Source organism: Barbatula barbatula, assembly GCF_947034865.1.
Source record: "Barbatula barbatula genome assembly, chromosome: 14".
NCBI classification, from domain to species: Eukaryota; Metazoa; Chordata; class Actinopteri; order Cypriniformes; family Nemacheilidae; genus Barbatula; species Barbatula barbatula.
In genome coordinates this window covers 20,282,595-20,303,342 of record NC_136777.1, presented here as the reverse complement: position 1 = coordinate 20,303,342, position 20,748 = coordinate 20,282,595, and the positions used below count along the sequence as shown (strand labels likewise).

Below are 20,748 nucleotides of genomic sequence, written 5' to 3'. Positions count from 1 at the left end.
AAGTTACTCTGAAAAAGCTATTACTTGTTACTAGTTATATATTCAATAGTGTAATAATGATGAATTACTCCCCTTTTCCTTTATCAATCTTGATCAGTTAAGTGATTCAAGGATAGACATGAAACAGCTCTTTTAATTTATTCAAATAAATCATATAAAACTACACAAAGTAGTATTATTAACTGACCAAAGTATTAATAATGAGAAGAAGTAACTTTAATTAAACACATCACACATAAACCAGATGAGAAACTACGAATGAGATTAGTCACACACACGTCAGGGTTTTTAGCACATCTCGAGAAATCCTGATTAAGGCCGTGTTCACACTTGGCTTCTTTTTAGACAAGAACAAGTTGACAATGGCGTTTTTTTAGTTAAAAAATTTATTTAAAATATTTATCCGATCTTGAGCCTTCTCGACCAATCAAGTTCCTCGCATGTTGTCATGGAAACGACAGGTCTCCGTCATTGGTTAGCTGTGAAGAAGGTGTTTGACGTAGGGCGTTTTTTTCAGAAAAGTTGAACTATTTTCAACCTCAACAGCCGCTCTGAGCTGCAGAATAAGACGCTGGTGTTTAAAAAAGCACTCGGGGGCGCTTGAGCATGAGTAGCGAGTAGACGTGTCTTCGATAGCTCCCGCAAAGATTTATCAAATATATACATTTTGGACCTCGTAACTGTTCAAATTCCGCTGGAAACACATAGTAATTGACTTAACTACGGCTTGACTGGATGAATGCCTCCTAAATCGGCCAAACAACAAAGTGGGAAAACCACAACGCTGGATGATACGAACACCTCGGATAGCGTTAGCGCAGAAACAGGTGCTAATGCTAATAATATGGACGCGCTGGAAAACGCAGTTACTGCTTACGAGTTGCCATCTATCAACTCGTTTCGGGAGGAGAACCGGGCATCTATTGCCTCTCTACATTCGATCTTGAGTACATATGGCCAACTAATTACCGACGTGGAGGATGGGCTAAATGAGTTTGACAAGAGGCTGAGCAGCGTGGAAACGTCACAAACTTCGCTGATTAAAGAGAACGATGCGTTGAGGGAGAAGAGTTTGGCCCCAAAACCAGCGGATGGCGACAATAAACCACAGCCATTCATTGTCAAGCTCCATCACTTTCAAACCAAAGAGTTGATCCTGCGCCTCGCCAGACAGAAGGGGCCGCTCTCTTTCAACGGATCAAGATTTCACATCTTTCCTGATTACAGCCCTGATGTCAACAAACAACGCTCAGCCTTCTCCGAATCCAAAAAGAAGCTCCACGCCGCGAAGATCCAGTTCGGCCTCCACTATCCAGCCACTCTGCAGTTCACACACAACGGGAAACGTATGAAGTTTACCGACTCTGCGGACTCTACATTGATAACAAGGTTATCAACGATAACGCCTCACACGCTGCGGAGAATGGTGACTGAGGTACTGTTATTTATCGGGTCCATGACGCCAATAATAATTTAAAAGAGACGGTGGTATCATTAGATAAGGAACTCTGTCATACTTTCTGACAGTACTTTCTATTTTTATTGCACTATGTGTGTGTGTATATATATATATATACTAGCATTGTTCATAGCGACAGTGAATATTTTGTTTGTTACGATGTGTATATACCTCACACATAACGCTATAGATGCATGCCATCCTAAATGCTTACTTTTATTTATCTTATTTTAATTTTATTAGCATTATTAGTTATTGTCTTGATCACCACCGATCTCCCTACAGTGACAATCTAAGGTTCATGAATATCAAAGTTCCAATAACGTGAAATGATGTCCAGGTCATTTAAGACACTTGGAGAGGTTCATTAATGGTTGCATCGTTGCGGGTAGTACACAAATGCAGGTTTGCAGTAGTTTTAAGTTTTCTGGGGGGGAAAGCCTTTTCAACGCCTGTTTATGTGTTATATGTTGTAGTTTTGAAGTGTTTTTTGTTCTTTATACAGTTTGTGCACCTCTCCGGCTTTCTTATCATCTAAATGGGATAAACACAGGAATTTCTGAACTAAGTGGTTCTAATGACACAGAATAAGTCACATCTTGTCCCAGGTAAAGATGACATGAAAATTATAAATTGGAATGTGAAGTAGAGGTCTTCACGGGTCCACTTAGATCCGAAAACCCGAGGTCCGGCCCGAGACCCGAGGGGGTTCGGGTCTAAAAGATGAACGGGAGCTTCGGACACGGGTCGGGTATATTATTAGTGTCTTCGGGTCTCGGGTAATATAAAGTAAAAATTGTTTTGCTTAATTGACCCGAGGAAGACCCGAACTATCCTGTACAATAACAGCGCGTCACTTGTGTGTGTGCGTGTAGTTAACAACTCTCCTCCAACCCTCAGCCGATCGGTTGAAAGCCACGCAAATCTTCCGAAAGTCGCGGTGATCTGAAATCACCTTAGAATGGAAATCCCAAGTTTCCAACGCTGCAGGGGTTTGCACTCGATGTAGTTACCATCGTATTCAGGAAAAACATACTTCCACCAGGCGACCAGAAGTAGATATTAAAAGACGCGCACATTTCAGTACTACGCGGTTTGGGACACGTTGTTGAGACAGAATGTTTGCGCGTGTGGTTGCCATGTCGTCACTTATTTAGATTTGATTCACAACCCATTTAGTCTCAGTTTGCGCAATTTGCCATATCAATTTCATTAATAAACGTCGGTTTACATTCAGGTCTAGTCGGGTTTAAAAAATATATACGATGGGTCGGACTCGGGTCTAACGTTATCGGGTCTGTCTCGGGTCGGGGCTTTAAAATAAAAACGTTATCGGGTCTGTCTCGGGTTCGGTTAAAAAGTGATTCGGGTCATTTCGGGTCGGGTAAAGATCTTTGGACCCGAGAAGACCTCTAATGTGAAGGGTCTGAATCAGGCAATTAAGAGGAAAAAGGTTCTTTCTCACTTACAACACCTTGGGGTTGGCATTGCTTTCCTACAGGAAACTCCACCCCTTCGAGACCAGTTTAAAATTCACAAAGAATGGGTTGGGCAAAAGTTTCATTCGCAATTCAACTATAAAGGCAGAGGAGTAGCTATACTCACTCATAAAAAGATTCCTCTCATTGTATCACACACTATCTTGGATCCAAATGGCAGATACATGATGGTTGTGGCAGAGCTGTTTCAACTTCGCTTAGTATTGGTCAATATTTGATGATGAAACTTTTTTTAAGAAAATGCTAAACTCTATCCCTAATCTGGATAGTTGTCACTTGATTATGTCGGGGGGTTACAACCTGGTGATGGATTCGGTCTTGGATCGCTCTTCTCAATCTGTACCAAGAGTCTAAATCTACACAAACAATCCAGTCGTTCATAGATATGCATAATCTTATAGACCCATGGAGACTTAAACGTCCCACCAAAAGGTAGTATTCATATTTCTCCAGTGTACATAAATCTTTCTCCAGGATATATTTTTTTTGGTTGACCCCTATTTGCTTAATGTTATTACAGATTGTAAACATGATCCAATAATTATTTCCGATCACGCCCCGGTTAGCATTAAGGTAACTCTTCCAACTCAGAGGACCAAACGGACATGGCAGCTTGACACACTCCTGCTGGCTGATTCTGATTTTGTGAAGATTATTGCGGAACAAATAGATTTCTTTCTGGAGGTAAATAGGACGGAGGGCATCTCAGCATCAACCCTCTGGGAGACACTTAAAGCGTATCTCAGGGGACAGATAATTTCTCGCTCTGCTTACATCAGGAGTACGAAATATAAGAAAATTGATGAGCTATCTTCAGATTCAATACTAGATCACAACCAATTCGACGCTTTTTTTCTAATTTGAACGTTCCTAGATTTGATCCTGACTCTAAACAACGATTGGAACAAAATCTGACACTGTAGAAAATCAACAATGCAATAATGTCCCTTCAGAGTGGAAAGGCCCCTGTCCCAGATGGATTTCCAACTGATTTTTATAAACAATTTAAAGAATAACTTGCCCCTCTTCTTCTCTCAGTCTATGCAGAAGCATTGGAGAATAATATCCTTCCGCCTACGCTCCGTCAGGCATCTATTACACTGTTGTTAAAAAAGAATAAGGACCCTCGAGATTGCTCATCGTATAGGCCAATCAGCTTGACCAACTGTGATGGTAAAGTGTTCTCAAAGGCCATTGCACTCAGGCTTGAGACGATTCTTCCTTATGTCATTTCGGAGGACCAGACTGGGTTTATCCAGGGCAGACAATCCTATTTCAACCTAAGACGATTATTTAATATCATCTGCACTAAACCTAGTACCCCAACCCCAGAGGCAGTAATATCACTTGATGCCGAAAAGGCGTTTGATCGGGTTGAGTGGGATTATCTTTTTTATACACTTGGAAGGTTTGGGTTTGGCCCTTACTTCATTCACCTTATCAAGCTCATTTACACTGATCCTACTGCCTCAGTTTATACCAACGGTATCTCTTCTAAGTATTTTCCTCTTCACAGAGGGACAAAGCAAGGGGATCCAGTGAGTCCGTTGCTTTTCATTTTAGCTATAGAGCCACTTGCCATAGCTCTCAGATGCAACAATAGTATACAAGGTATCTCACGCGGGGGCCTTACTCACACTGTCTCTCTCTATGCAGACGACTTGCTACTATATGTCACCAAACCCAGCACAACCACCCCTATAATCCTTAAAATCTTGCAGGAATTTGGAAACATATCTGGGTATAAATTAAATCCTAATAAGAGCGAATACTTCCCCATCAGTAATAATGCCAGAGTATATCCCGATCTGCCATTTAAGATGTCTGCCGAGTCCTTTACATATTTGGGTGTGAAAGTCACCAAATCCTATTACAGTCTATTTAAAAGTAGCATCACCCCTTTGTTGGAATAGTGCAAACAAGATATTAAAAGATGGTCAATTTTGCCCCTTTCTCTTATCGGGAGAGCGAACTCTGTAAAGATGAATGTTGTACCAAAGCTTCTATATTTATTTCAGGCACTGCCCGTATATATACCACAATCATTTTTTAAGGCATTTAATCAAATGACTTCTTCCTTTATATGGAATAACAAATCAGCTCGCATAAGAAAATAATTTATGGAAAGGCCAAAGGATGTAGGTGGACTTTCACTTCCAAATTTACGCACGTACTATTGGGTCGCAAACTTAAATGCCATCTCTTTGTGGCTAAAAGATTGGAATGGCAAGACCCCTGCATGGCTCCAGATTGAAACGGCTACTAGCAGCCCACACTCACTCCCTGATTTGCTCTCTGCACCCCTGCCATCATTAGTTCATAATATTAAGGACAATATAATAGTAACTCAATCACTACGAATCATAACTCAGTTCAAAAGATGTCTGGGTATTCAGAGTATGTCCTCTCATTCACCAATAACACATCTTTTTCAACCATCCTTAATGGACAATGGCTTCAAAATCTGGTATGACAAGGGCATATAGTATTGAGTATTTGTATGTTAATGATACTTTTGCTAGCTTTGAACAACTGTCCAGAAAATTTGGTCTGACTCGCAAATTCGAGATTTTACTCGTAAAAAGTTTTCTAACTTTCCTACACTCCCCCCCCCCCTGTTTGGATTCCCTATTAAGGGTCAATATGCTGAATAAAAGTAGAATATCGTTCATTTATTCTCATATAATGAATAGCTGCAACCTCTCTATTTCACATATTCGAGATCAGTGGGAAAGCGACTTGGGGGTCCAGCTGTCTGATGAGGAATGGGATATGGCTCTTATTAGAGTCCACTCTTCCTCCATATGTTCCAGACATTCTTTAATACAGTTCAAAGTGCTACACAGGTTGCACTTCTCAAAAGCTAAATTAGCACGAATATTTCCTAATGTAGACCCAATATGTGATAGATGTAAACAGACGGCAGCTACTTCCTATCATATGCTTTGGTCTTGTCCGAAACTTGTTCCTTTCTGGTCGTCCTTTTTTGAAGTAATCTCTAAGTCTTATGCCTATAACATCCCACCTTGCCCCTTGATTGCCGTTTTTGGTTGTTTTTCAGATACAACGGGGCCATCCCCCTGTTCATTTACAGAAGGTCATTGCCTTTTCCTCCTTACTAGCTAGACGTTTAATTTCATTTAAATGGAAGGCTGCTTCTCCTCCATCACACCACCACTGGATTAGGGACATTATGCAGAATGTCAAACTGGAAAAATTCAAATGTACCCTCAACGGGTCCACCAACAGATTCTACAAAACCTGGAACCCTCTGATAACTTATGTGAACGATGTACCTGGGCTGGAACTGGAACTCTGAATGTTTACATTAACCCCTGGTCAATCCTGTGATAAGGAATGTTAGGTGCAACTTTTTTATTTTTATTTTTATTTAGTTATTATTATTTATTTTTTGTGTGTTTTTTTATTTTTTCCCGTTGTCTATTACAAGTTTGTCAGGTCGATTTTGGGTCTCGTCTGTCTTTGTCTTTCTCTTGTTGGGTTTTCTATTTACGCTTTTTTTCTATTGTTATTTGCATAACTGTTGTATACAATAAGTGGAAAATTACAAATAAAGTGAGAAAAAAAAGAAAAAAAAAGCACTCAGGACTTGAGGTTTAGTACATAGGATTATAATGTAAATCCGATGCTAGCAGCTTCAAAAATGAAATCAAGTTTGAACATGGCCTAAGGCTACAGTACAGCCAAAACAAAATCCACACGCTTATGTTCTCCATGGCTGTCCTCTTGTACACCCCCCCTCCTCTTACTCAAGAGGAGAGCAAAACAGGTCTCAAATTAGCTGATGTCACTTGATTTAATTCTCAGGTTCACTCTGGGCCATTGGCCTCTGGGCCTGAACTCATAAATCAGTGAAGTCTCATGTTTTCAGTAGCCATGCTGTTTTCTGTACGTTCTAGAATTAATCGGGGTAGCCGATATATTGAATATTCATATTTGGGATTACTTTTCTAGTAGTATCATAAATCTAATAAAGTCTTTTATGAGCATTATACTTCCTGAAGAGTAAAACTAGACTCCTTCTTCCTCCTGTGCACATCTACTGAATCCGTACACATCTTAATCTGGACAATGTCAACATGTTTTCCACAGTCTTTACTTACTTATTTTTAAGTAAATTGTTTTATTTATGTATAATACAGCGCTGAATCAGCATTTCTGTATGAATGAATAGATCACCTCAGTATACCCATTAACATGAATTGATATTTAAATGACATCGTCATTTAAAGGGGTGATTCGCCAGAAATACGTGTTTTTCTTTGTCTTTGGTGTGTTATAAGTTGCCCATGCATGTATTAGACACGTAAAATAGCAAACATTTTAGTGTCGGAGCACAATATGTATTTTATCTAGAAGCGAATGCTCACCCAGACCTGCCTGAAACCCCTTGTGTAACCACAACCTGGCAAATTGACGTCAGCTCGTGGTATGATTTGACTAAGACCGCCCAAATGTAAACGCAAGTAAGGTGGGCGGTCTTGTAAATTTCATTGTACATGTCCGGCGCAGCCATGTCGCTGAGACGCTGTGTGTTTCATTGCGAGACGAAATCCTCTTTATTTGCCCTTCCAAAGGACGAGGCAACAAAAAACAAATGGTTACATTTTATGTACAATACTGTTCCAGAAAAGTACAATCCGAATATTCAAGTGTGTGTAGCGCATTTCACAGATGATTGCTTCATAAATCTGGGAGAGATCAAGACTGGCTATGCACGGAAGCTTTTGTTAAAAAGTGGGGCAATTCCAACAGTTAAAACTCCGCAAGGACTGTCTGGCGCCTTTAAGTATATTTTCATTGTAAAACAGTTACGTACTAACGCGAGTTGAGTTTGATGTTGTTGTTTCTTTGTGTGATCTGCAAATGCAAACATGCGCGCAACGTGGAAAAAAAGACAACATAAGTCCTAATAATCAGTAATTATGTTCCAACTAGAGGCAAAACAATTTGTGTTTATAATGGGGTTTATTGTCTGTTAAGTCGCAACGAGAAATGACGTAATACTGGTCAAGATGGGCCGAAGCAATCGCGGTCTTTATTATGTTACCATCACCTGCTTTAATGCAAGCTTGTTTCTATCTCACACACACGCTTTATGATATATATGGTTGTTTGTTTATAGTCAATTACTCTTAACCAATCCTTTACATCCTGCTCGAGTCGTGCTGGCAAAGTTGTATCGCCTTGATCTTCATTTTCCGGATCAGATTCGGGCTCGAATTGATAAGGTAGGATCGATGTCATTTTATCACCTGTCAGTAGTTTTGGAACCTGATGTTCCGAATATGGTAAGAGGCGCTACATTTCCGTGCAGTATTCGACCAATCACCACGCACTAGTGAACTGGCCAATCAGAGCACACCTCGCATTTCAGAGCGAGTGGAGTGGAGTCAGTGAACACAAACTGCGAGCGGGAAATGGAAAACCCAGAATACACAGATCTCTAGCGCAGTGATAACAGAATGCCTTCAGCATGGATGCGAGTCCATTCCACTTTCCTCATAAAGCCTATCGTGCAGTTCACTGTGAGGCATGACAGGCGTTTGCCGAAGCTTCTCAAATTTAGCCGAGAACAGAGAAGTTGGATGCACAATTGTAAAATATTATTTCAGGAACTGTAGGCCTTATGTACTCAATGACCCTTTTCCCACCACTCGCGACACCCCTGACTGTAATAGTGCATTCATACCAGACGCGAATGAAGCGTTAAGCGCGAGTGATTTACTTGTTACGTTAATGCAAAGACGCCATAGACCTACTTGCGGTGCGATACGTGCAAATGCATTTATATGTTGTATATGCTGTAGTGTGCAGTTTCACTGATGATGTTTTCACAAATCGCGCATTAAACATGGTCGGATGTTTCATCATTTATTTGAGATATCATATTTCGTAATTATTTAAATAAGGTCTATATTTCTCTTCCACTCGTGGTGTGGTTGCTACATGCAAATATAATAATCTAAATATTATTTATATGTAAAATATTTATATATTATTTATATATAAAATACAGTATATATTTCCCACCGCACCACCATTTTCACATATACAATGTAATAGGGTTTTACAGTTTATTACTATGTTAGGGTGCATTACACAAAAAGTTTATATTTGACTAACCATTGACTAACAATAATTAATTTAAATAATTAATACTTATTTATTGGTTTACACGGTCAGCTCTATTTTTGTCTTTTTTTATTGCAATTTATCGCAATATGCATTGTGAGTTTTATTTGAAGTTATCGTTACATTGTGTTGTGAACATGCGTCAATCTCTAAAATCACCATAATAACGTCATTACCCCTTTCGTTTTGCTTTAAACTCTATAAACAGTAAAATGTAGGTTTTTCATACAATAGGCCGATATATAACGCACATTTTCTGTTAGTTCAAATGCATTAAGAATAATTTGGTCTGAGTTTAAACAGTCTTAGCATCAATCAATAACAAAACGTTATATGCCTCTTTTAAAATAAGCAGAACCAAATCTGCTATCATTTGCATTTAAAGACAGGTAGCATTTTATGTGAGTAAAACCTATGAGAGGGAAGATGTACATACACCAGGAAAACAAAGTATGCGATTTAAAAATGTAAATTCATGTTTTGTGTCTCTTAAAAAACAAAAGCCAATGGCTCCTTAACTGATTTTTTTGTCTGGAGCCCTGTTTTGTTCCAGTAGGATAACGTCTCCTCTGTGCGGGAGCTTTTGTCTCCGTCATTTGTTTCCACAGGGATAACTGGCTTGTGGCGGCCAAGCGTTTGACAAAGTTTAGAGGGAATTACAAGAGAAATTAAACAAACATGAATGAAGAGAGTGACAGAGGGAAAGAAAAGCAAAGTAGGCTTCTGGTAAAAGATCCAGACACTCTCTCCCTCTCTCTCCATCATCTGGTGAGTATATGAGGGGTCTCATGCTGAGAAATCAAATGCTCCCACTAGGGGTGTGACGAGATCTCGTTGCCGATTGGTCTCGCGAGAACACAAAATCCTCATGCAATTGACATGATGGAGTGCTGCTGGGCTCTAAATTGCGACAATTTCAGTCGCATATGCTCCCTATATTTAACCTGTGCAACCTCAAAATACAGTGGTATGCAAAAGTTTGGGCACCCCTTAGGAAAATCACTGCATCAGTTTGTCACTTGCTGAGCTTTTGAAGCCACCACTTCATTTTAACATATGTTATACCTTATGGAAACAGAAACATATCGGTAGTGAAATCAGTTTTTTGTGCATTTAAACAAAAATAGGAATGTGCATAAATTTGGGCACCCCAAATAAATTATGCCATTAATATTTAGTAGAGCCTCCTTTTGCTGCAATAACAGCCTGTAGACGCCGCCTATAGCGACAGACCAGTCCCTGAAGTGGTATTTTGGCCCATTCCTCCATACAAAACGCCTCCAGTTCAGTCAGGTTTCTTGGCTTCCGTGCATAGACAGCCTGCTTCAAATCAATCTTTACCTTTTCAATGATGTAAAGGTTTGGGGACTGGGATGGCCATTCCAGAACATTGTACTTGTGCTTCTGCATGAATTCTTGGTGGATTTTGAACAGTGCTTAGGATCATTGTCCCGCTGAAAAATCCAACCCCGGCATAGCTTCAACTTTTTGACTGACTCTTGAACATTCTTGTCAAGAATCTGCTGATAAAGAGAGGAATTCATGTGGCCCTCAACTTTAACAAGGTTTCCAGTACCTATGCTAGCCATGCAGCCCCATAACATGATGGACCCTTCACCACATTTCACAGTAGGCAATAAGTTATTCTCATGGAATTCAGTGTTTTTTATCTGCCATGCATACCTCCTCTTGTTCTGACCAAATAACTCCATCTTAGTCTCATCTGACCACAGTATTTTTTCCAAAATGCTTCTGGCTTGTCCAGATGTGCTTTTGCATACCTCATACCACTCTTCTTGGGACGAACACTCAGGACAGGCTTTTTGCGCATCACCCTTCCAATGAGCTTTTCCTGGTGCAAAGTACGCTGGATTTGTGGAACGATGAATAACTACACCATCAGCAGCCAGATGTTCTTGTAGTTCTCTGGAGGTGGTCTGTGGCTTATCTGTGACCATTCTAACCATCCTTCACCTGTGCCTTTCCTGTATATTTTCGGCCTACCACATCTTTCCTTCACAAGGACTGTTCTTGTGGCACTACATTTCTGACTGTGGAGACGGACAGTCCAAACCTTCCAGATAATTTCTTGTACCCTTCTCCTAATTCATAATAATGAAGGATCTTAGTTAATAGGTCAGTGGAGAGTTGTTTAGAGACCCTCATGTTGCCACACTCTAAGAAAGAACAGAGGACAAGCACAGCCAGCAATAATCTATGTTAAACAGCCTTTTTCATGATTGGTTCCACCTGTCTTTGTAATTGAAGGTCTCACGAGCTAATCAAAGCAATTTTGTGCTGCAACCTGTCAACTATAAATCCCTACAGGTCTTGAAATGAATGCGATTAAAATGGTGCCCATACTTTTGCACATCTATTTTATTTTATTATAATAAAACTATGTAATGCTACTCTCAGAATTTCGGTCTGGAAAACACTCAAATGTCTACATCTCTGTAGGAAAACAAATCTTCTTGCTGTGATCTTCTTTTATAAAGGAAGAGCAAATTATCATTAAAAATCTCAGAGGGGTACCCGAACTTTTGCAAAGCACTGTATATTTAGGAAAATTTGTGTGAGTGCACATTTTGTAACTTTGTTTTGAAAAGTGGTGGGGACAGAGATGACAAAAACACTACACGTACCTTTGTTTCTGTAATAACTCGTGGGTGGTCCACTGGCTACTCCTCTTTTCGACTCCTGTTCTCATAATATGTTGCAGTTCATTATTCCTATGACTAAAAATGTTACTTGTTCAGTCGTTAACGCGTTTATGTGCTTGCACACTGGATGCACAAGCAAGCGTCGCGAGGGCGGATGATGCACACATTTTTATACTGGCCGCGTTTCTGAAGTCGTGTCTCTCTGTCTTCCGCAAATAGTGTGAACAACGGGAGATGGTGAGAGAGCGGCGCATCCTGCGTTTTCCACAAGTTTTAGATGTTAAGGGCCCCTAAATAATACACACCTTTCAGTGTTTACATATTGTTTACTACATAATATAATTTATTAAAATAGAAGTTTAATTTGAGGGTTGGTTTTATAATGCCTAAATCTTTTGCATTTTGTATTTTTAAGGCATATAAGACAAAAAAATTCCTATATATTTTATCATTGAGGATTTCTTTAAATAAGTCTAAAAATCTTGTCTTGTCTCGTTCATTTGAACTCTGTCTCGTCACACCCCTAGCTCTGACCCTTGTCTGAGGTCATGTTTACGTACAGTAGACACTGGCCCAAGGGTCTCCCTTACAGACAAACACACGTACTTCTCTCAGCCAGATATGCATTCCGTGCAGTCCAATAAACATGCATACATTAACCAGATCAAAAGCTTAAGTACACTTGACTGACTTAAAACTCAAAATTAATTTTTATAGACATGATTGAATATGACAGAAAGAAAATTATTTATATTAATGGGCTGGTCCAAACAGAAAATTAAGTATCATAGACAGACAGTTTTGGTGACTTTGGTAGTGCACATCAGCTTTTCCATATAAAGAAACCAGCCGGTCAGCATCTCCGCATTTCATCAAACTGAGAATCTACCAACGTTCACACAATTTTTCCTCTCGCTCCAGCTGTAATCTCATCCATTGTTATGAGGAAAGAAGGAAATAAGGAATGCAGAAAGCTGGGAGGAAACATTCCAGCATCTGGAAGCGCTCGGGCACACGTGTGTCCCTTTCCGGATCTCTCTCTCCCTCTGCGTCCCTCTCTCTCTAGCTTTCTTTTTTGTTTTCCCTCTCCTTGTCTTTCTAAGGAATTTAGTAATCTGAACCTCGTCCTGTCTTTCCAAATTCAACTCGGCTCGCACACAAACTTCAAGAATAATTGCTGACACATGCAATCCCAAACAAACGCAAAAAAACATGATGCTGGAATAGACCACAACACAGATCATTTAGAGTCAAAACAATTATTTCATTCCAAAGCAAACTCTTGCATGAAACAAAGTATGACACATAGCAAATGAACCATGAGTCAGATTTTTCAACAATGATACAGCCTTCACATCACATTACCAAGTCAATAAAAGCTGCCACCCAAATGCATTCGGGTCTGATCATCTGCCCTCAGTTATAGAACAAGACAACTTTAACTTTTGGAGTTTGGGGGTTGTCTTTTAATTAACGAAAGCTAATGTCAAAACCAGGCAAATGTTGGTCATAAAAACCAGCCCAGGGCAACTTACAATATAAAAATGTTGGGATGTAAGTCCGGCCAAAACTAAACGATCAAAACCATTTTAATCCTAAGAGGGCACATAAAAGCCGACTGCCGATACTGTTGGACCATAGTGGGCATTCCTAGTGCTCAATCCCAACATTTATGGACATAATACAGGCATAACTGACCACAGCTTATGCTTTTGGCCATAGCAGTGGACCACATGAAATCCAAAACATCCAGTCCTATTGGTTGTTGCCTCAAGTTCCTCAAGTATGTCGCAACTCCTAAATAGCTCAGGTCACTATGCTTTATGTTACCTATTAGACTTGAACAACCACACAGAGAGCTGAAAATTCACACTAGGCCCCTTAGAGGCTCAGGACCGTGCAGTGACTTTGCTTTCGCGTAAATGCAAATGCAAACGGTTTGCATTTGAATTATGTCACAATTTTGACACGAACATATAGAAAATGCATTTGCAAATGCAGTTTCCAATTCCTTATAAATTTAGTCCGCAAAATCCTTCTATATGTATGCTTTCTAATCACTCTCACCGTGCTGCGAGGTCTCACGCGTGCGTTAACCTAAACGCTCAAATGAAAAAATACTGAAGTGTAGCCTACTCTAGTATTTGATATAGCATGTTGTGGTATTCTTGTTGTAAATTGATTATACTTTAATATTTACTTTAGTAAGGTTGAAAAACACTATTATATAGGAATTGTACTGCCCTTTACCAGAGGCATAGTAAATTCTATAGAATAGGGTACTAAAGTATATTTATGTGGACAAGTGCTATGTGCAAAAAAGCTAAATGTACCTGTATTTCAATTCAGATCGTGGATCGAGATTGTTTGTTATGAAGATCGTGATGTGCTTTTTTGGCATGCCGAGATGCTATTTATATGTTGAGTTTGACAGTTGGGCGGTTGATCGGACACAGAGGGAAAACTGACGCCATCTGAGCGCTGTGCACACATGAGCTATACATGAAGACCTTTTACAGTGCTGGATCCATGAGCTAGACCCTACACCTACTCGCTTTAACACATCTAACACATGCACATGCCTTAAAAGGCAGCACGCCGCACACAGGCCAACCTACTGACCTACACTTGTAAGGGTACATAACTCTAACAAGCATGTTCCAAAACAGCGGGGCGTTTAATAGTAGTTCACAACCCAAAAACACGTTGCAGGTTTTTTTTCAGGGGTTGAAGGAGTGACGAAATGCTAAACGCAAATAGTAGTGCAATCATATTGCATAAAGAGCAAAACATATTTTTAATTGAAGTCAAAATGAAACGTTGTAAATAGAAAAGCTGCTTCATTGAGGGTTCAAATTAAAATCTGTTGGACATCGGCCCTTCAGAACTGGAGAGAAACGGGCCTGTCGTTTTTCTAAAGATCTTTCAGCTTTGGTTGTGCAAAATTTTCTTTTTAGTGTAATGCGTCACGACCAAAACCGCATTTTACATTGACGAAAACCACACCGTCAAACTTCCAAGAACAATTACAGGGTGAAATAGGTCCTCGCGTCATACAAAAAACCCTGAAAGAGAAGGCTGAAAGTTCTAAAGTTTCCACAACCGATGCAGAACACACCTCAAATGTTTACGCTGCGGTCTGTCTCTGCAGGATGTACCTGTGTTGTTTCTTTGTGCAAAACTGATACGAGATCTGGGTTGATGCATGCTTGAAGCTCTTTCACCACACTGAAACCTTCACCTTTGGCATTAGAAAAGCTGCTTTGGGAAATTGAAAGCAGTTAAAAAAAAACACTTTGTTCACGAGAACGAGACGAGATTTTTTAACTTTTTTTAAGAAATCCTAAATGGTGAAATATATAGGGTAAAATGTATTTTATTCCTCTTAAAAACACAAAATGCTTAAAATGTAGGCATTCTTAAAGGTTTTGTACTTTATAACTTTTATTTTAAAGGCGCAGTTTTTGATTTATAGCGGCCACTACCGTTGTATTATAGATTTTCAACAAATATCTCTGTCCAAACACGACGGTTTCCACCACAGTACAAAAATATGTCATCAGCTGCGACAACGGTTCTCACAGGAAAGAGATCATGCGGGCATTAGAAAGACTGTAGAAAGAGCGATGTCTTCATTTTAGTTATCCTAATGTGCTTAAATATTCCCTCTCATAGGTTTTGCTCACATTCATTTTTTTTAAACTAGTTTTCCTCATAAGCAGGGTCAAACAGAATATGCAGACTTCATTTTTTAATTCCACCTTAAAATTTGGGAAATTCGGCCGAATTCCACAGGATAGTTTTAAACATTTGTACATAAATATAAATATGTGAAAATGTGTTAAAATAGTCTTTATACTGTAAGAAAAAGTAGGCAATACTATGTATTTTATTTTATTATTATTACGAAAGGCCTCGTTACATTATTATGTTGAATTTAGTTTCTAATAATGACACTTTTCTGCATGTTCACAATCCAACATAAAGATAACTTCAAATAAAATAAGAGAATTTGTTCATTCTTGCAGATTTAAAATGATACAGCGGTGTCTTTTCGGCGATTAGTTTCGTTTTATACATCTCAAATATCACATTGTTAGTACTCAGGCTCATTAAAATCTGTCACAGCAAACTGCACATTCCGCAATACTATTAACACGCCCACATTGTGTTTGTCTAGATGTCAATAACAAGCGCAAAAATCCACAGAATTTGACAGAGTTGTCAGGCACGTCTGCCGCTAGAGCACCTCTTGAGGTCGGGAAGTGCACCTTCCCTGAGACCTTGACAGCTCTATCTGCCGTTTTTTGTGTGGTGCTTCCATTGGATAAAACTCGAATTTGCATGGTCGCCAGGGGGCTCGTAATCATAGGGGAACTTTTAGTGTTATATAGAACCATATTTTGGTGCTTCAGTGGTTCTTCTGCGGTTCTCTTTAGCGGTTCTTTGGGATGACTGAAATGCTATAGAACAACCAAAGAACCATACAGTGGCTTAACAGGTTCTTTATACAGAAATGGTGTTGGTCACCGCTGAAAAAACACTGAAGCACCAAGATATGTTGCTATATAGCACTGAAAGTGGTTTCCCTATGATTACAAGCAATGAACCACTTTTAGTGCTATATAGCACCATTTATTTTAGAGTTGTAATAAATAAATAAAACTATTAAATAAAACAAGAACAGCTCACAACCAGCGGACAGAACGTGACACGCAAACTCTGACCGGCTTTAGGGTTGTTTATTTAAGTTTAGTTATACACTCACCTAAAGGATTATTAGGAACACCATACTAATACTGTGTTTGACCCCCTTTCGCCTTCAGAACTGCCTTAATTCTACATGGCATTGATTCAACAAGGTGCTGAAAGCATTCTTTAGAAATGTTGGCCCATATTGATAGGATAGCATCTTGCAGTTGATGGAGATTTGTGGGATGCACATCCAGGGCACGAAGCTCCCATTCCACCACATCCCAAAGATGCTCTATTGGGTTGAGATCTGGTGACTGTGGGGGCCATTTTAGTACAGTGAACTCATTGTCAAGTTCAAGAAACCAATTTTAAATGATTTGAGCTTTGTGACATGGTGCATTATCCTGCTGGAAGTAATCATCAGAGGATGAGTACATGGATGAGTATATGGTGGTCATAAAGGGATGTACATGGTCAGAAACAATGCTCAGGTAAGCCGTGGCATTTAAACGATGCCCAATTGGCACTAAGGGGCCTAAAGTGTGCCAAGAAAACATCCCCCACACCATTACACCACCACCACCAGCCTGCATAGTGGTAACAAGGCATGATGGATCCATATTCTCATTCTGTTTACGCCAAATTCTGACTCTACCATCTGAATGTCTCAACAGAAATTGAGACTCATCAGACCAGGCAACATTTTTCCAGTCTTCAACTGTCCAATTTTGGTGAGCTTGTGCAAATTGTAGCCTCTTTTTCCTATTTGTTGTGGAGATGAGTGGTACCCGGTGGGGTCTTCGGCTGTTGTAGGCCATTCTCCTCAAGGTTGAGCATGTTGTGGCTTCACAAATGCTTTGCTGCATACCTCGGTTGTAACGAGTGGATATTTAAGTCAAAGTTGCTCTTCTATCAGCTTGAATCAGTCGGCCCATTCTCCTCTGACCTCTATCATCAACAAGGCATTTTCGCCCACAGGACTGCCGCATACTGGATGTTTTTCCCTTTTCACACCATTCTTTGTAAACCCTAGAAACGGGTGTATGTGAAAATCCCAGTAATTGAGCAGATTGTGAAATTCTCAGAACGGCCCGTCTGGCACCAACAACCATGCCACTCTCAAAATTGCTTAAATCACCTTTCTTTCCCATTCTGACATTAAGTTTGGAGTTCAGGAGATTGTCTTGACCAGGACCACACCCCTAACTGCATTGAAGCAACTGCCATGTGATTGGTTGATTAGATAATTGCATCAATGAGAAATTGAACAGATGTTCCTAATAATCCTTAAGGTGAGTGTATACCGGCATTGTCTCATGCATGTTTTAAAGACAAACTTTAAACGCAACACACTAAAATAATTTGTTTTGTATTGTTTTAAAATATGATCTAAAATATGAAGTTTTGTGGTTTTAGAGTGTGTAATTAATACAATTAAATAAAAACTTTCAAAATGTTTTTCAAGTTATTTTTTTCAGCCGAATGCATCCTAAATTTTCAGTATCGGTTTCGGCCCACAATTTTCATTTTGGTGCATCACTATGAAGAAGTGATGACATGTACCACATAAAAGGAATAAATTGTGAAGTTAATATAGTGACTATTATAGTCCCGTCTTACAGTTAAAAGATCAAATTTTCTCATTAACAGGTCTCAAAATGCTCACCATATGGTTTTATTTTACTAGATGGCACACACAAATTATTAGATTTCATTTTCAGCCAAATAACAAGTGATTTGTGCTAAATAAGAATAATGTTATATGGTTTGATATCTGATTTAAAATATGTTGTTGGACGTCACGCTTTAGATGAATTCTTGCAAAGCAAAATAAATCATTAGTGAGGGGGTGTGGACAGTACAGAGACCGCAAGCACTGGCATGCACACACATGCACGCATACACTATATTTCAGCAGCAGTCATATCCAATAATTTAGACCGCATGCTTTCTACACAAAACAGTTCCGCCTTCTCTAAAGAAAGTACAAATAGCGTGTTTAACTCTAAATACCCGAAAAACAACACTTTTGCCTCCCTCTGTTCTCATACTTTGCATCGCATCCCTGCCAGACACCGTAACATCACCACGGCAACTCGGAGCAGGACAAATTGAGCAGTCAACCTCTTCTGTAACCAAGCAACAGAACTGAGTTATATAATCAGTTTCAATGATCAGCGGATGTATGATCAGACGGCCACGGTAATGGACTTGATATTTCAAGTCAACAGGTACAGAGCAAAGTCCCACACAGCCTTATTTAAGCATTACACGCATACATGAGATTCTGTGACTGAACACACTCAATACATTAAGCAATTCAACTTGTCACTAGAGACACTTGAGACCCCCAACCCTCCAGTAAAGCCTGTATATGCATGTATAGATCTGCATGGTCCACACTGAGAGGACGACCCAAAGTAATAAAAAGCTAAATAAATGAAATGCCTTTGGCACAGACTGTTACCGAATCAGCTTTACTGAAGTTAGAAACCAATGAAAAGCAGTATATCGGCCCAAGCTGCCACAAAATAATTCGATTAGAATATTCATTACAATGCTTGCATGGCAGTATGTTTCGAACACTGTTCTGCAACAAATTTAACTCGTACCACTAAAAAACAACACAGTCCACACCAATCCCTGCTAAAAAATGTATAAGCCATCATGAACCATCAGCTGTTTACCATTTAAACCAGTACAAAATTCCATTGTGTAGTGTGTTTAAGCCTTGTTCTAATAGGATTAAACGGTGTTCGTGGGACATACATGACCAGATCATTAGTTTTCGTTAAAACCAATACAATTCCCATTGTAAACATGTAAACAGTCATAGTTTCCATTTCTTTCCCCCCCCATAAAACAAACACAATTTCCATTTCAGTCCTTTCCAATTCTTTCAGGTGGGTTCGGTTGTGTTTCAGCAGTGATGGCATCACGTTCACATGCACTTGTCTTTTCTCTTGTCATTTCCTTAGGCTTATCGTTTAGTAACAGACCGAATCATATATTGTATTAAAGGTCAAGAAGCTGCTAACGGAGGCTGACTGACACGGAGTGCCATGACAACGGCAAAGCGGATCTGATGCGCCTTCTCATTTCGCCTGAACCAAATCCTTTAGCAACCAGCTTAACACACATTAAACACTATTTATGTGCTATTGCGCGTGCACTAGCATTCACTTAAGGAAAAGCTAATCGAGTTGACTATGTGTTGACGGTATTTTCCAAAGGACTGTCATAGCAGAGCATTAACAACGGAAATAAACACAGGCGTAAAGATATACGGCTGTCGTGAACGGTGGTATGAGGCCTCTTCGAAGTTTGCACCGTGGCTTTCTTCTTCCCAAAACCAATTGAATTTGCACCGTGAATATACATCGTTGACACGTGTATGGAAGACGCACGCTATTAATAGTAAACATCTCATATCACGGACGCACTCACCTAAACTACCGGCGAAACCGTCCATTTCTGAGGTAAATATCCAGAGAGATATTCCTGGGTGATGCGCCTCGTGGTCCTATATGCTAGAAGACAGTATGGTGATGTCACGTCTCCTCGGGATCAAACGAGCGACTCGCGCTTGATTCTACGTCCGGATAACGATGCGCTTTTCTGGGGCACTCGATCACGGCGGCCCCCTGAGTTGCTCCAGCACGGTCGTTTGCTCCTCCGGTCGGCGGGGGAGGAGTGTGATGAGCGCTTGGCTTTCGCGCTTCCGACTCCGCCTGTTTTGGCACCCCCGGCTTCCCTTCAGACGCGCGGCTGCGCCCGCCCGACTGCGCCACAGTCTGACCGCACGGAGCGCGTGTGTACGAGCATGCTGAAGTGAACATTACTGTTCGTAGATGAGAGACGATTCAAAATCTTATAAAATACCTCATTTAGAATGGCCATGTTTTGTGCGTGTCATAATAATATCGCGATTAAGGATGTAGGCTTCTGTCTCGTTTTCATTTGTCTTTGGAAATAAGAACAAGTAGGCCTACAATATGTTATCAGTTCTTGGTGTCCCTACATTTGTGGATTTAGTGCACACTAGAGAAAGCTAAAGGCTGGAAATGTTTTCCATCTCTGAATTACATGCCAAGCCCGTAGGCAGGGGGGGTTCGGGTGGTTCGAACGACCCCCCCCCCCCCCCCCCTCACTGCCAAAGGTCCAGAATGTAAGTCGTTTTTTTAATGTGATTATTGTCATCATTGTTTTAATCAATGCTTGTGACAAATTTCTGGGTTGCTGTTTCAAATTAATATGATTATTGTTGCAGGACGCG

At 40.0% G+C, this 20,748-nt stretch overlaps 1 protein-coding gene across 2 annotated transcripts in view; it reads right to left on the bottom strand.

Moving 5' to 3' along the window:
- eml4 (EMAP like 4) overlaps positions 1 to 20,281 on the bottom strand; it is a 73,688-nt gene extending 53,407 nt beyond the window's left edge. Inside the window, exon 1 of one of the 2 annotated variants that reach the window (XM_079472701.1) lies at positions 19,920 to 20,281. In XM_079472701.1, the coding sequence (XP_079328827.1) occupies positions 19,920 to 19,944 (25 nt within the window). In that variant the 5' untranslated portion in view covers positions 19,945 to 20,281. The remainder of the gene's footprint in view (positions 1 to 19,919) is intronic. The other variant, XM_079472700.1, reaches the window with a different exon arrangement.
- Positions 20,282 to 20,748: the final 467 nt, after the last annotated feature.